The sequence below is a fragment of the Phyllostomus discolor genome, chromosome 13 (genome assembly GCF_004126475.2).
Source record: "Phyllostomus discolor isolate MPI-MPIP mPhyDis1 chromosome 13, mPhyDis1.pri.v3, whole genome shotgun sequence".
NCBI classification, from domain to species: domain Eukaryota; kingdom Metazoa; phylum Chordata; class Mammalia; order Chiroptera; family Phyllostomidae; genus Phyllostomus; species Phyllostomus discolor.
Genome location: NC_040915.2, coordinates 60,528,441 through 60,543,590, shown reverse-complemented (window position 1 = coordinate 60,543,590; position 15,150 = coordinate 60,528,441). Strand labels below are relative to the sequence as shown.

The 15,150-nt window shown below is 57.4% G+C and overlaps 1 protein-coding gene across 2 annotated transcripts in view; it reads right to left on the bottom strand.

Annotated features, from left to right (window-relative positions):
* Positions 1-5,874: 5,874 nt before the first annotated feature.
* Positions 5,875-15,150, bottom strand: part of BCR (BCR activator of RhoGEF and GTPase) — a 107,135-nt gene continuing 97,859 nt past the window's right edge. Inside the window, exons 18-23 of one of the 2 annotated variants that reach the window (XM_028527506.2) lie at positions 14,922-15,031; positions 13,484-13,623; positions 12,476-12,610; positions 11,640-11,745; positions 10,979-11,141; positions 9,147-10,646 (exon numbers count right to left, since the gene is read on the bottom strand). In XM_028527506.2, coding sequence (XP_028383307.1) covers positions 10,557-10,646; positions 10,979-11,141; positions 11,640-11,745; positions 12,476-12,610; positions 13,484-13,623; positions 14,922-15,031 — 744 coding nt within the window. In that variant the 3' untranslated portion in view covers positions 9,147-10,556. Of the gene's footprint in view, positions 6,017-9,146; positions 10,647-10,978; positions 11,142-11,639; positions 11,746-12,475; positions 12,611-13,483; positions 13,624-14,921; positions 15,032-15,150 lie in introns of those variants that run through there. The other variant, XM_036014371.1, reaches the window with a different exon arrangement.

Genomic DNA, 15,150 nt, shown 5'->3' with positions numbered 1-15,150 from the left:
CCCTGACCAGGGAATTGAACTCACAACCTTGGTGTATCGGGACAACACTCTATACCACAACACCATAACCAGCTGAGCTATCTGCACAGGCCTGATTTTGAATTTTTTAAAAAAGATTTTGTGAGAGAGGGGAAAGGAGGGAGAGAAACATCAATGTGCAAGAGAAACATCGATTGGTTGCCTTTCGCACATCCCCAGCCATGGACCTGGCCTACAACCCAGGCCTGTGCCCTGACCAGGAACCAAACCAGTGACCTTTCAGTCCACAGGCCAGCACTCAGTCCACTGAGCCACACTAGCCATGGCTGATTTTGAACTTTAAATACATGGATTCATATTGTGTTGGTTTCCCAGGGCCTCTGTAGCAAATGACTACAACATTGGTGGCTTAAAACAACAGAAATGTGTATTGTCTCATTGTTCTGGAGGCTGGAAGTTTGACATTGAGGTGTCAGCAACTCCAAACTTCCTCTAAAGGCCCTAGGACGGAATCCATTCCGCACCTCTTCTACCATGTGCCAGCTGCCTGAATTCCTTGGTAGTCTTTCACTTGTGGCTGCATCACCCCAATCTCTGTCTCCGTCTATGGCTTCTCTGTGTGTGTGCGTGCGTGCGTGCGTGCGTGCCCCTGTGTGAAATCGCCCTCTGGTTCTTTCTCATAAGGACACTTGTGATGGCATTTAGGCCTATCTGGATAATCCAGGATAAGCCCCCAGCACAATATCCTTAATTTATCACATCTGCAAATGCCTTTTTCCAAATAAGGCAACATTTACAGGTTCCGGGGTAGGACCTGATATCTTTAGGAGTCATTAATTCAGCCTACCACAAGTGTGTATTCATTTTTTTCTTTTTTAAAAAAATTAATTATAGAGAGAGAAAGGGAGAGAAATAGAAACATTGACTTGTTGTTCCACTCATTTATGCGTTCATTGGTCGATTCTTGTATGTGTCCTGACCCCAGTCATTGAACCTGCAACCTTCACTCATCAGGACAATGCTCCAGCCAACTTAGCTACTTGTCTAGGGTCACGTATATACTCTTTTGTGTCTGCCTTCTTTCACTCAAACATTAGGTCTGGAAGGTCCATCCATCTTGTCGCATTATCTGTGGCATGCACAGTGAGCATTATTTTGGCTGCTGTGTAGTATTCCATTGCAAGAGTTTAGTATATCATGGTCTATCCATTCTCCTATGGATGGACATTTGGATTGTCTCCAGTTGTAAGCCATCAGTGGAAGGAAAATTGGATTAAGCAAAAGGGATTCATGGTGTCTCCAATGGAAAGCTATGCATCCTTGGAAAACATCCTTCTGGGTTATCGGATCCTGATTCTGTGGGGCCTCTGGGCCTTTTCTAGTCTTTGAGCTCTTTGACAGCCCTGTGCATTGTAGAGAACCGCTGTCAGTGTAAATGATTCTCGTCTAGGGGCATGCCAATAACTCCTGTCTAAGGATGGTGGAGACACCGTTTTGCCTCCATTCGCAAGTTTATTTCAATGTTTTTGATCTATAAACATACCTGACTTCTGAATTCTCCTTTGAACTGATGGTAACATTTTACTGGCTCCCTCATTTAATTAAGGAGTTAAGTGAACTTTATACTTATATAAAATAAGCATGTATTTATTCAATACTTGTATGAAATAAACTTGTATAAGAGTCATGATTTTACTTTTCTTTTTAAATCACCTTTGAACATTAGGCGTAAAGTTACCGTGATCATTCTCGTACATGGCAGAGTACTTTTCATGAACTGAATCCGCTGAACTTGATGTCCCACCACCTAAATCCCAAAGCCAATGAGCCAGTTCCCACCACGCAGGAGGCTGCTGAGGTTTCCTGAGCAGCAACCAGACCTGCGGGACCTGACCCTGTGCCCAGGGCTGGGGAGCGGGCAGAGATGGCCTCAACGAGGTCCCCAGCCTCTAAGAGCCTTTTCTGGCTGAGGCAGCAGTGTGGCCTGGCTCTCGATCAGGTGAGGTGCTGCTAAGGTGGCGTGGAGGAATCAGCAGATTCTCGAAGGAGGAGGCATTGCAGGAGGGTTTCCACAAGGAGAAGGCACTTCAGGGGCAGTGGACAGCAGGAGAAGGCACTTCAGGGGCAGTGGACAGCAGGAGAAGGAGCAAGGAAGCGAGGGCAAGCAGGGCCTTCTCAGGGAGCAAAGACTAAAGGTCTTTGTAGGGCACATGGCTGGCCGTGCCTGTGGAGCGGGGTGGGGGGCGGAGCAGGGAGAGCCTGCCCCACCCCAGGCCTGGAACTCCAGTGCTGCAGTGTGGGCAGGAGCCGGTCACTGCGGCTTTGGGGCAGGGCAGTGAGATGCTGTGAGACTGTCATTAGGAAGACTGGCCTGGTGGCATGCACAGGATGGGGATGGTGACCCTAGCAGTCAGAAGACCATGGTTCTGGGGACAGGCATGTCAGGGAGGTCTGGAATGGTGATGGGCTCAGAGGGAGGAGACAGATCTGAGGGCAGGGCACACAGAACCATCTGGACTTCAGCCTACAGCTGGGCCTCAGCACCGGCATCGGGCGGTCCCATCAGCCTCACGCACGCCTTGTCCCCTGTCCTTGATCATCCCCTTTGCCTTCCTGGAGACGCAAGTGGAGCAACTCCTGGCCTGGAGCCAGAAGGGACCTGGGGATGCAGGCAGCTGACGGCTGCCAGACGGAGGCCATCTGTCAGTGTGTGAGTTCCTCTCAGGGCCCAGCCTCCACCTCGCAACGGCCACCAAGGGGCAGGTTTTGGGACACCTCCATTCATGCTGGCTCTGCCATGCTGGGGTCTCGTCACCACTGAGATGGCTGAGCTCCCACAGCCCTGAACCCCCTTGAGCTCCACACCTCTGGTTTCCCGCTGATCTGCTCAGCTCTCCCTTACGCCCGAGTCACTGACTACCTCTCGGGCCCAGCTGCTGTGTCCGCACCACAGCCAGGGGAGTCAGACTGATGGGGGCTACAGGCCAAGTTCTCATCGGAAAACTGTTTCCAACAGTTAGCAGGCCGTCAGCTCTGAGTGCCGGGACGTCGAGCTGGGATTCCTGGCACACCTCCCTCGGAGCCGGGGAGCACTGGGTCCCGGAAAATGCGCAACTGTCACACGATCGATGAAGTGTCTGCAGGCAGAGAGAGGCTGTCGGCCCTCCACAGCCATGCAGCTCCCGTTAGGAGGGGCCCGTGTGCCTGGCAACCAGAGCTGAAGCCCTAGCAGTGTGCCTCCCAGTTGGAGGGCTGGGATCTCGTCTTACTAGCTCAGTGTGCTGTCTTACGGTCAGACCTCAGCTCTGGAACGTCTCCCATCTCAAACCATTCAGTTCCCAACCAGGTTGTTCACGGAAAAAATGTCTCAGTTATCAAGAAAACTTCAGTTCTCGACCCTACAACCCTTTCATCCTGACACTGTATTTCTCTCTTTTTTTTTTTAAAGATTTTATTTATTTATGTTCAGAGAAGGGAAGGGAGGAAGAGAGAGAGAGAGGTTGCCTCTCCCACAGCGTCACCACCCCCCCGCCCCAACTGGGGACCTAGTCAGCAACCCAGGCACGTATGCTGACTGGGAATTGAACCAGCGACCCTTTGGTTCTCAGGCTCGCACTCGACCCACACCAGGCAGGGCTGACACTGTATTTCTAATGGGAAAGGATTCAGCTTTTCGAACAAATCACTTCTCAAACAGCCTTCCGGAATGAATTAAGTTCAAGAAGCAAGGTTCTGCTGCGGTTCCTGAGGCTGCCACCACACCTGACCACCAGCTGGGCGGCTCGGAACAAAAGCAGTGGGTTCTCTCACGGTTCTGAAGGCCGAAGTCCAAAATCCACATGTCACCAGGGTGGGTTCCTTCCAGAGGTTCTCAGGGAGGGTCGGTTCCTTGCCTCTCTCCCGGCTGCTGGAGGGTGCCTGCCATCTTTGGTGACCGTGGGCTGGTGGGCCCATCACCCACCTCAGCCTTCATCTTCACCGGGCTGTCTCCTGCGTGCCTCTGTGTCTTCCCTCCTTTCCTGTCTCCTACGAGGATCCTCTATTACTGGCTTTAGGGCCCATGCTACTCCGGAATTATCTCAACTCAAGATCCCTCCCTTACCAATTTCTACAAAGACCTTTTTCTCAACCTGTGTCACCTTATCAGGGTTCCAAGTAGATGTGTCTTTGTGAGGGGCACCCTTCACCCAGAACAGGAACCGTGGGAGAAGCACTTCCCTTTTCAAAAGCCTTGAATTGCCTGAGCATTGGGGTGCTCTCACGAGGAGAATAAGAGGGAATGATGAGCCAGCTCAAGGGACCACTCGTTCTGGCTGCAACAGGCACATGGCCGCAGTTCTGAACTTCTGAGAGCAGTGGCCTCGCAGCACTGGGGCCAACGGCTGCAGCGTGAGCCTCCAGCAGCCGCCCTCCTCCCGAGTGGGAGACCGCTCCGTGATGGGCTGAGAAACCCTCGGTGCTCCGAGGCCTCCTGCCTCGGATCGGTTTTTGGATCGGTGTTGCCCAACCTCTCAGACACTGCTGCTCCTCACACTCTCAGCCCAGGACCCTGAGTTGGGACCTCAGAGATCTGGAAGACGCAACTTTGAGACTGAGTAGCTGAGGGAGTGAGGAGAGGCTGCTCAGGGGCTTTGGGTCCCCAAAAGTGACATTGCCTGGGCAACCGCTACAGCAAAGCAAGCAAGCTTGTGGGCTGAAGCATGGGGTGACCCGGGACATGCCACGCCCAGACAGTGGCTCTTGTTAGGTCACCTAGGGGACCCCCCCAGGGGGACTGTGAATTGGGCGAGTTTTGAGTTGGCCGAGGAGAAGGCCACATGGAATGTGTTTGCTGAGAGACTCATGACACAGCCTGGACAGGGGAGGTGACGATGCCCGGCCCCCTGTGTGGTCAGTCAACACCTCGGGCCCCTCTAAGAGCGCATCGAACAGGGAGGGGCACAGGGACCACTCAGGTTCCAAGCTCGGTTCCACATTCAGGGGCGGGATGGCCAGAGGCCACTGTATTAGTCAGCACGGGCTGCCGTAATGAAATTCCATGCCACAGGGGCCTGGAACAACACGTACTTATTTTCTCACAGTTCTGGAGGCTAGAAGTCCAAGGTCAAGGAGCCACCAGGGTCGGTTCCTCCTGAGGCCTCTCTCCCTGGCTTGCAGATGGCCGCCTTCTCCCTGTGTGTGCACCAGACAGAGAGAGAGACCCATGGAGTTTCTTCCCATCCTTATAAGGACGCCAGTCCGGCCAGATTAGACCTCGGTTTAACCTCAGCCATCTCTGAATACTTGATCTCTGAATACAGTCACATCGGCGGGTAGGGCTTCGACATTCGAATTTGGGAGGCGGGTACACAATTCAGTTCATCACAACCATGAAGTGGTGGAGTCTGGAAAACTCCAGAGCAGCCAGTTAGGGTGATGCCAGCTGCTGAACGCTGGCACCCAGGGCAGCATCGCCAGGGGGTGGGCTGAGCACCAGGTGGGCTGAGGCTCACACAGAGGCCCCAGCCGGCCCGCTGGAGAGGATCGGATTCCGGCAGCAGCCACCCCCTGACCTGAAGCCCCAGGTGTCTTTTCCTCACTGTCACCAGATGACAGGCTGCTTGAAGCCGCAGCTCCCTCCGGAGTGACTATCTAAGGAGAACACAAAGGTCACAGACGCCTTAGCTGTTTCCAAATAACTTCCGATCACTGCCCTCCCTTTGCGTAAATACTGTTTTCAGAAAACAGAAGACACAGCGGCCATCCCCTCTCCCCATTGCTTTTCTCTCCTCTGACCCCATTTCCCCCTGGAGCTTGGCGGCAGGGCCGGGGAGGCTGGGCTCACTGGGACACTGGGCAGCCAGACCCCTGCCACAGGCTGCAGCCTGTCTCCTTGGACCTAGGACATGACCTCCAGGGGCCCGCTATCAGTCATGGAGATGGGGCTGGCTGGGGTTGGCAGGGAGCTTGCTCTCCTGAGGGCCGGAGCAGTGTGGGGCCGAAGACCGGGGCAAGGTTGTGCAGGGACGTCTTGTCTACCGTCTCCTTTTCTGTCACCCTGAGGAGGGCCGAAGCAGAGGGTGCTGTTGGGACACCATCTTCAGGCCACAGGGGAGGCAGAGGAACACATTGGAGTCCTCAGGGAAAGTGGTGAGGGGTGTCACCCCTTTCTGCCTTGGGCTGGCTCCATGACACAGCAAACCCAGAGAGGGGTCCGCCAGTGCCACCCCAGCAAGGCAGCAGTCATTACATAAATCGCAGCTATGTTTAAAAATAAGCAGCTGTAACATCTGCTTTTCTCTCGATGGGTCTGGATTTCCCATGCTGGCCATGCCAGAAGTTCAAGAGCTCTGTCTGCGGTCACTCAAGCTCTTGAGCCCCTGGGGAGGCCCCAGGTGTGGAGCAGCCACCATCCTGATGCTTCTTCTCCCAGTGTCGGCTCAGCCTGCGGCTCCTCGGGACCTGAGCCTGTTTCTCTGGCTAGAATTCCATTCGGACCTGCACACTCCCAGGTGGGGGCTCAAGTTTCCATAAAGTGCCTGAAAGCCCTAAGGAGAATTTGCGGTCAGGCCTGTCCAGTTCTGCCCCCAGGAGGGGAACGGAAAGGTAGCTGCCGTGCACACAGAGCCCGCACTGCTCCGGCTGAAGTGGTCAGAGAAGCCCTGAGGGCCGTCTCAGGACACACGGCCGTGTGATGTCTGGTCAGCCACCTGGCTCAGGGCCCAGCTCATCTCTTCTGGGAGCTCTCGGACCAGCAGCCTCGGGCCCCTGACCCGGCACGTCCGGCAGATGCAACAGGGCCCTGGGGTCCGGAACATTTACGTGGATGTGTGTTTGCCACCGTGACCCTGGTTGGCCTTCCTGTGCTGGGACAACTCAGGTGACCCATTGCTCTCGCCCATCCCAGTTACACTAAGTGCTCCCCCACTCTGGTCTGACAGACCCCCTCCCCCACCCAGGGGCGACCCTCCGCCCCACTCCTGCCCGCTGACCCACGGCAGCAGCTCCGGGAGGCCATTTGGGCTTCTTCAAGAGTTGGGTGTGTCTGTCACCCCCTCACTTTTTCTGTTTATCTTCCCAGAGCTGTTTTCTGACAGCCCGTCATTAGTCTGTGGGAACGCTTCCTTTTAAGGCAACTGGGGCACTGGGTGGGGGGGAGTGAGTATAAAAGCTCTTCTGAGATTTTTATACAAAACACTGCCCTCCTTTCAGTTGCCCAGGGCGTGTTCCAGACGGAGAGCCCTCTCGGCCCACGTGCCCACAGGAGCACAGGCCGCCCAGGCCAGCGCGGTGGTACGGCTGGGTGTAGTCCAGCAGGAAAGGTGGGGGGAGCTTTGAGAGAGTGGGGACCGTCAGGACACCAAGATTCCGGGCTTCTGCTCACCAGGCAGCTCCAGGAGCCCAGGCGGGAAGCCGGGGGACCTTCATGTGCCTGTTTATCTGTCTATGAAATAAAGGCTTTGGACTAAGAGGCCTGTGGTGGCTCTTTCGGGTGTGAGGGTCTCAGATTGCAGACAGCAGCAAATGGCCCTGCCCCCTGGGCTGTGGCACTGGCCTGGGCTCGGCCGGACTCAGCCCTGCTCTCAGAACATGGGGACAGCCAGTTCTCGCTCGAAAAATCAACCCATAATAAAAGAGATGCAATAGGACTTTAAAAAAAAAAAAAGGGTTTTCAGACAGGACTGGGAAGGGACCAAATACTCAGTGCAAGGTAGGTGGTGGCTACGAGTGACCCAGCCCTGTGGGCAATGAACAGAAGGGCTGGACTGGGCCGCAGCACCAAGTCTCGGTCTCAGCAGGCACCACGGAGAATGAGGGGGCCCCGCAGGGCCCGGCTGCAAGTGGCTGGCGCTCTCCCACCCCCTTTGCCCAGTCTCTAACCAGATGCCCAGAGCCCTTGCTCCTCGGAGTGACTGCTGCCGCCCCGTGTCACCACGCTGTCTGGCGGCACCCCAGGGCCGGGCTCCTCCCCAACAGTGTGCACACTGCCCTCCTGGAGGCCTGCGAGGCTCCCGGGCCCTTCACTGCACCTGGTGCTTTGCCCGGCCCCCCTGCTCACCCCCAGCCCCGTCCCAGAGGCACTGATCCTGGGTTTCCGCGTTCACGCAACAATCACCACGAACGCCAAGGAGTCTCAGTAACTTTAATGGAAGGGTCAGCAGTCCTTTCCCCACAGTGGTAGATAGATGGCTGAGCTCAAAAGCAGAAATGCAGCTGCTGAGGGAGCAGCCACCCCCCAGGGGAAGGCCGGCTGCCCTTGCACAGGGAGCCGAGCTCACGGCTCCAGACCCAGGGCCTCGGGCTGGGAGGCATCACTTCTCGCTTCTCGCTGTAGCATCTGGCAGCCAAACCTCGTGGAGGGCTGCCTCTGGGCCCCAGGCCTCCCTGGCTCCACATGGCCTCAGCCGACCCACAGGCCTGCATTTAATGGGACGGAGGGGCAGCCGAGGATCCCAATTAACCACTGCCACTGCAGCCAAGCAAAGGAAGGCTTTTACAGCTAGAGGAGAGTGGTCATTCCATCCTTAAACGGCACATGTTCTATATAAATAAAATAAAAAGGGGGAGGAGGTGGGAGAGGGGATGGAAATTGGCACAGACACTGATATATTGCTTTCCAGTTTCGATGCGACAGATGCGAACCATGACACACCAGGGGCAGGAGAAACAAGGGCTGGGTTCAGCTTTTCTAAGCGTGTGTGTTCCCCTCGTAGGGCGGGAGCTTTGCCGAGACGGGTGCAAATGGGAGGCCGGGCGGAGGAACCCCAGGGAACCCACTGAGTCCAGAAGCGTGTGGAGGCCAGAGGCCCCGCTCCCTGCCCTTATCCCCCAGCTTTAAAATGGTGGGTCTGCTCTCTTTAAAAAAAAAAAAGTATACCTAAATAAATACAGTATGCAGGAGTAAGACCTTCAGGTGACCTTGCTTTCTGCCCCTGACCGGACAGGTCCCCAGGCAGAAGAGAGCGCTACCCATCGACACACTGGATAAGCCCTCCGCCTTCCCCCACAGGGACACGGGAAGGATTCTGGGACAGAGCCACCGGTCACTGGTGCTGACCAAACACCTTTTCCTGAGTCATACCATGGCTTCCCTCCTCCGGCTCGTGACAGCCTCTCTTCCTGCAAGACCAGCGTGGAAACTCAGTCTGTCACAGTTTCTTTTCTGTTCTCGCCCCAACCCCTCTTTAAAAAAAAAGTTCATAGACTTGTCTCTTCAAAATCCTTAGTGGCTTCCCCAGGTCTCTTTCCTCTGAGTCAGGTGGTCAGGAGGGTCAGTGGGAATGTCAGTCAGGTGCGCGGGGAGCGAGGAGGGTGGGCAGGCCTGCCCTTCCACCTGCCCTGGGCGGGGAGCCGCCACCCTCAGCCAGGCCCGTGGAGTGGCCCCCACTCCACCCCCCACTCCCCGTGCTCGGGGGACTTTGGAAACGGCTCCTGGTGAAAACGGAGCCGGCACTTGGAGGAAGACAAAATGCCGCTGGGACAGGCACGTCCGCAGAGTACATTCTATTATCTCATTAGGTATCTGAATCTGTTAGGAAAAAAATTAGAAACTATGTATAAAACTTAAAAATATTCAAGTATCAAAAGGCTATTCGGATCAGAGTTTAAAACAAGCTGTCAGCAAGATGCCGCCAAGAGGAAACTTTTACAAAAATTTACTGTTTGTTCGGGAGAGAGCGAGGAACTGAAGCAATCTATAAAGGGGAACAGGAGGGGAAGGGGGAGTGGGAACGGAGGGGCGACAGGCAGGAGCAAGCTGGAGACCAAGGCCGTTTCAAGCTGACGAGGAGAGCATGTGCCCAGCCAGGGGGCTGGGACGGTGGGCGGGGTCACTCTCCCCGGAGGACAAGCCATAAAGTGCGCAGCCTGGGCCTCCCGCCCCCTGGCGCCTGGTCCTGGACTTCACACGGGGAGCTCCCTTCCTAGGGGCCCCCGATCAGCAAAAACAATGCCACAGGACAGAACGGGAAGGAGACCCATTTCTGCACAGAGGTCCTTCTGGAAGGAAAGAGAAGACAGGAGGTGAAAGGGGTCAAACGCTACAGTGTTGACCTAGCTTTTCAAACCCTGTTGCACACAGGAGTTGAATCTGTAAGTCGGAAAAGTCTGAGTGCCCCCACCCGCACAGGGACAGGGCTGTGGCCCCCAGGGTATGAAGCAGCAGCAGTGTTTATTCAAGACACGATGGGGAGGGGATCTGGTTCCGCTCCCTGCTCCCTGGAGAGGGTGCATCTTGACAAGTGATCCAGTAGAAATCTTTTAAATTCTGGTAAGTTCATAAAAACCACTCCCTTCGCCTGGTCCTTGGCCAGGCCTGCACTCCAGGTCGTGCGGGCTTGGGGCGCCCTCTGGTGGCGGTATGGAAATCAGAGTCTGAGGCCAGCTGGGAGCTCTCACCGGCCCACAGCCGGGGGCCCAGAACTGCCCAAGCCACCTGGCCTTTTGCCTTGGGTAGCTAGCTGTCTCTTGGCAGGCGGACTGGTTCTTGGGGGCAACCCAACTGCTCCTCAAGAAGATTCGGTTCCTGCTCTGTGGACGGCCTGTTTCGACAGTTTTCCAGGCTGTTCTGCTGGCCTCTTGGAGATAGAGCTGGGCCTCTATACTTCAGTGGAGAACAGGATGCTCTGTCTCTTGCTGTCTGGGGCGGGGATGGCCTCCAGCTGCAGAAAGTACAGCAGCACCTGGACCTGCCGGAGCAGAGCAAGGGGACAAAAGCGGCTCAGAAGGGTGCCCACAGCAGCAGGTGGGAGGTCCTCCTGGCTAAAGCCCAGGGCCTGCTAACTAAGGCTATAGGGCCAGCTCAGGGCACTGAGGGCTCCTTCTGGTGACAGGAGCCCCTCACAGCAAGAGATCCGGGTGCCCCTGAAGGACCACCCTGAGAAGCCCAGGAAGGTACAAAGGCAAGTCCCCTCTTTCTGAACTGTGGTCACCTCCCCTGTACAATTTGAGTGGCGACTGGCAGCACCCAGGGTGGGGCAGGCAGAAGCCGCCTCTGTGAGGCTGAGCGCCATCCTCGTACCTGGGACATGACCTCCAGGGACCAGCTGTCGGTCATGGAGATGGGCTGGCCGGGGTTGGCAGGGAGCTTGCTCTCCTTCTCCGAGGGCCGGAGCAGCGTGGGGCCGAAGACTGTGGCAAGGTTGTGTAGGGACATCTTATTCACTGTCTCCTTTTCCGCCACCCTGGAGGGCCGAAGCAGAGGGTGCTATCAGGAGGAGGGGCCGGGCCACCCGGGAGTCTTCAGGGAAAGTGGTGAGGGGTACCACCCCTTTCTGCCTTGGGCTGGCTCCATGACACAGCTAACCAGCCCCTGGGTGTGCTCACAGGAGACCCACCCTAGTTCTGGGTCTGAGGGGCCTAGAACGAACAGTACTTGAACCCAACAGGTGGCCAGGCCAGCTCTAGGCAGTGACCTGGGGGGCGGGGCGGGGGGGAGTCCAAATGCAATGCTGGCTGTGGCCATAGGACTTCACTTTTAAGGCCGTGGTGCAGAGGGGGAGCGTGGTGGGGCAGGGGGAAGAAGGCAGCAACGCTCTACTACCCAGAGGGGGTGAGTAACCCCGGGTAGGGGTGGGAAGAGAAGGCGCCAGGTGCCGAGGGGTTTGACGGGAGCCAGTGGGGCCTCCCTTTGCTGCCCGGGGGTCCTGGAACCCCGTCCCCTGAGGAAGAGCTGGGGTTACCTTTTCAGGTGGTCCAGAAGGAAGAGGAAGGTCAGCAGGTTGGCTTCTGGGAGTGACAGCAGCAAGTTGAGCATGCAGCTCTCTTTTGCAACAGGGTCTGAAAGAGCTGCAGGTGGGGGCGGCCTGTTATTTTGTGGGGTCACTGGGCCTGGGACAGTCCCCGGATGTCATTATCCGGGCTCACACAGGACTAGCCCCAGGCAGGACCCTGCAACAGGTGCCTACATGAGGACAGGCCCCTCTGAACACCTTTTCTCTACCTGAAAGAGGTCAAAGGCACCACAGGAAGCACTGACAGGAGGCACTGGGCATAGTCACTGGCCGACTCGGCCATTCCTGCCTCCTGTTTGGGAGAGCGCCAGGCCAGGGAAGCCGGGCACGGAATGAGGCCCACAGGCCGAGGGGGCTGCCAGGCCGTGGGGACTCCCTTACCACCCTGTGCATGATGGGAGGGTCAGGTCCCCCACGGAACAGCCCCAGAGGCAGAGTGCGGAGGCCGCCGCTGCCTGTACACTGGCACTCCCATCTGGAAACTTCCCTCCAGGTTGACCTGGGGCCAGCCCAGGTTCAAAGGGGGTGCACTGACATGCCAGGACCGGGTGTCAGGGGAGCAGGACAGGTGTTCTAGTGAAGAGGACGCTGACCTCGACCCCACACCCAGCCATGTACCCGCTTGAGCTATTGGGGGGACAGGGAGGGGGGGTGGCTGGGGGACAGAGGCCTCCAGGATGCGCCTGGTTCTGGGCCCCCGGCACACGCCGAGTCCGGGCTGAAACACAGACCACGGCAGAAAGGGCGCAGAGGACGAGAGGGCAGGAGATGCCCGCCGCACTCACCGATGCCCTCGGCAAAGTTGGGGTAGAACTCATCAGTGAACAGGGGCTCGGGCAGCTCTCGGAAGTAGAGCTTCAGGGTCCCGGCGATGGCGTTGACGTCCATCTCGCTCATCATCACGGACACGTCCTTGTTATCTGCATGGAGCACAGAAGGGTGACGCGGCTACTCCCAGGCCCGGAATCGGGCTCTGTTCCCCTGGCCCAGCTGACCCAGAACTCAAGCAGCTCGTCTGATCCCTCCCAGACTCCCTCCAAGGTCCCGCCCACACCCCCCTGCTGTGCATGGGGCAGCCGGCGAAGGGGGACAGACACAGCACCCGGGCTGTGATTGGGTGGCTCTGCCCTGTAGCCAGTGTCTCTGATGACAGGAAGACACTGGATTATTTGTTCCGCTTCAGTGTTTAAGCCAGTGTCTTCCTGTTGGACTCAGGTGGCCACTGGCCCTTGGTGCCACAGGCCACACCCACCCTGGTCACAGGGGCTGGGGTGACACTCGGCCTTTGAGGGCTCCAGGCTAGGGAGGGCAGAGTGCATAGGTACCAGGTCCCGGCTCTGCCAACCTTCCAGAAAGAGGGCTTTCTGGAGTCTTGGTGTCTTTGGCAATTGGGGCTGTTCCGCCAACTTTTTGGCACTCAAAGGTGAGGGAGACAGACATACCCCAGCTTTGGCTGGACCTGCTCGCCTCAGAGCCCTCTGCACTGGCCAGCCCGCACTAGCCTGTGGGCTTCGGCTGGCGCCTCTTTGCCACCCCAGGGCGAGCAGGCTGGGCCCCAGCAAAAAGGTCCATGGGGACGCCCCTGCTCCAACTCAGCAAGAGCCACGTGTGGTTAAAGGGGCAAGAACTGGCTTCTGCAGAACCGTCTCCAAGACTGTGTTTTCTTCTTGTTTTCAGTGAAGAGACAGTGCAGGGCATGATGCAATCAGCACGGGCCACGGAGGGCACCCTGACACTCAGCAGGGCTCCCGCGCCCACCTCTCCCTCCCACACTGCCCGGGGCCGACACTCACTGACGTCAAAGGCCGCCTTCAGTGCCTGGATGTCCGTGGCCACGCCGGACACTCGATAGATGCCCACTTCCTCCATGCCCCGGCGCTCAATCTCCTCCACACACTGACGCACGATGTAGGGCACCTTGGACCTCTCCCTCCTGTGGGGAAGGGAAACACCTTTAGTGCCCAGCAGCCTGGTTCTCGCCCCAGTGGAGCACGGCCGTTACCCATCTGGACACCTGGAGCCAGGTGAGGATGGCGCCGGGTTGGAGCTGCATGCAGAGCCCTGGCTACTCTATTGAGCTCGTGACTGTCACTGCTTACACTCTATCCGGGCCTTTGCGTGCACTCCAGGGAGCCAGACGACCTGGGAGTGCACACAATCTTGGGGGAAGGTCGGGAGGCCTTTCTAAGGGAACCAGACCACAGGAAGTCCAGTTAAAAGATCCCAGGCTGCGGGCTAATGGGCAGCTGCAAGCGACCTGGAAAGCAGTCTGGTCTCTGAGCCAGAAAGGTGGGACCTGCTTGCTGTGTGAGAGGCAAATCCATCCCTCTCCAGACCTCGGCGACAGGCGAGCCCTGCACACAGCAGGCACCCAGCTGACGCCTGCCTCGTGAGGGACTCCACAGGGCCACCTAACATCGGTGCTCAGAAACCTGTCATTTTAACCGTTGTTCTCTTCCCAGGCCTAAACGGACAGTTCCAGGACCTCCACGAAGGACCATGGAGGGAGAATGCTTCCGGAGTAGGAGATGGTGCTATCTGGAGGGCTGGCTTTAGTCCCGTGTAGCAGCTGGACTCGGGAGCCCGGGAGAGCTCTTTCCGGAGCCACCCTTGTTAGCAGGGCTTCCTTGGGACAGATGCTGATTGAGGCCTCTCTGCTCATGCCCAGAGCCTTCCAGAGGTGCTGTGGGGATGGCTGGGGTGTGGCCTGGGGCAGGGAGCAGCGTTTTCACACAATCAGGTGTCTGGGAAACACCTGACATGGGCCCCGGCCAGGACAGCCAGCAAGGTCAGGGCGCAGCCCAGTCCCCTCCCGGGCAGTGAGCGAGCTCTGGGAGGAAGCAGCCTGGGTCCCTGAGAACCCAGCACCAACAGGCTCCGCTCTGGTCGGCAGGAACGACGGGGCAGGGGTCACCACCATTCACCAGGAACCCAGCTCATGACTAACGCCAAGTGTGGGAAGAAAACCCCGCCCTCACTCAGTTCCAGGAGTCACGCAGGGGCTGGCCCACCGGCACAGGAAGGGGACACGGAGGCTCCTGTGCTTATGGGGCAAAGTTCTGCAGTAAATGTGGGGGTCAGCTGAGCATGCAGTATCCCTGCAGGCCTGGGGGGTTCCCTTGTGCAGCGACCACACTGTGCACAGAGGGGAGACACGTGTCTGCTCTCCTCTAGAAACATCTCACGGGGAGGACGACAAGAGACCCGAGAGCCCAAGCCCCTGAGGCTTACTTGGTGACCACAGCAATCTTGACCCCGAAGACCCCTGTCTGCTTCCGGGAAGGCATTCTCTTCAAGCTGAACTCCCTGCTGGTGAACTTGACTGAAAGTTTCACTTCAATCTGTGGGAGGAGACGGGGAACGGCCCTGTCACCCTTCTGGTCGTCACAGCCCCAGTTCCCGGGGCAAACCTCTCCACCCCCGGGGCACTGCCAGGAGGGTGAGGGTGCTTCACGGACCT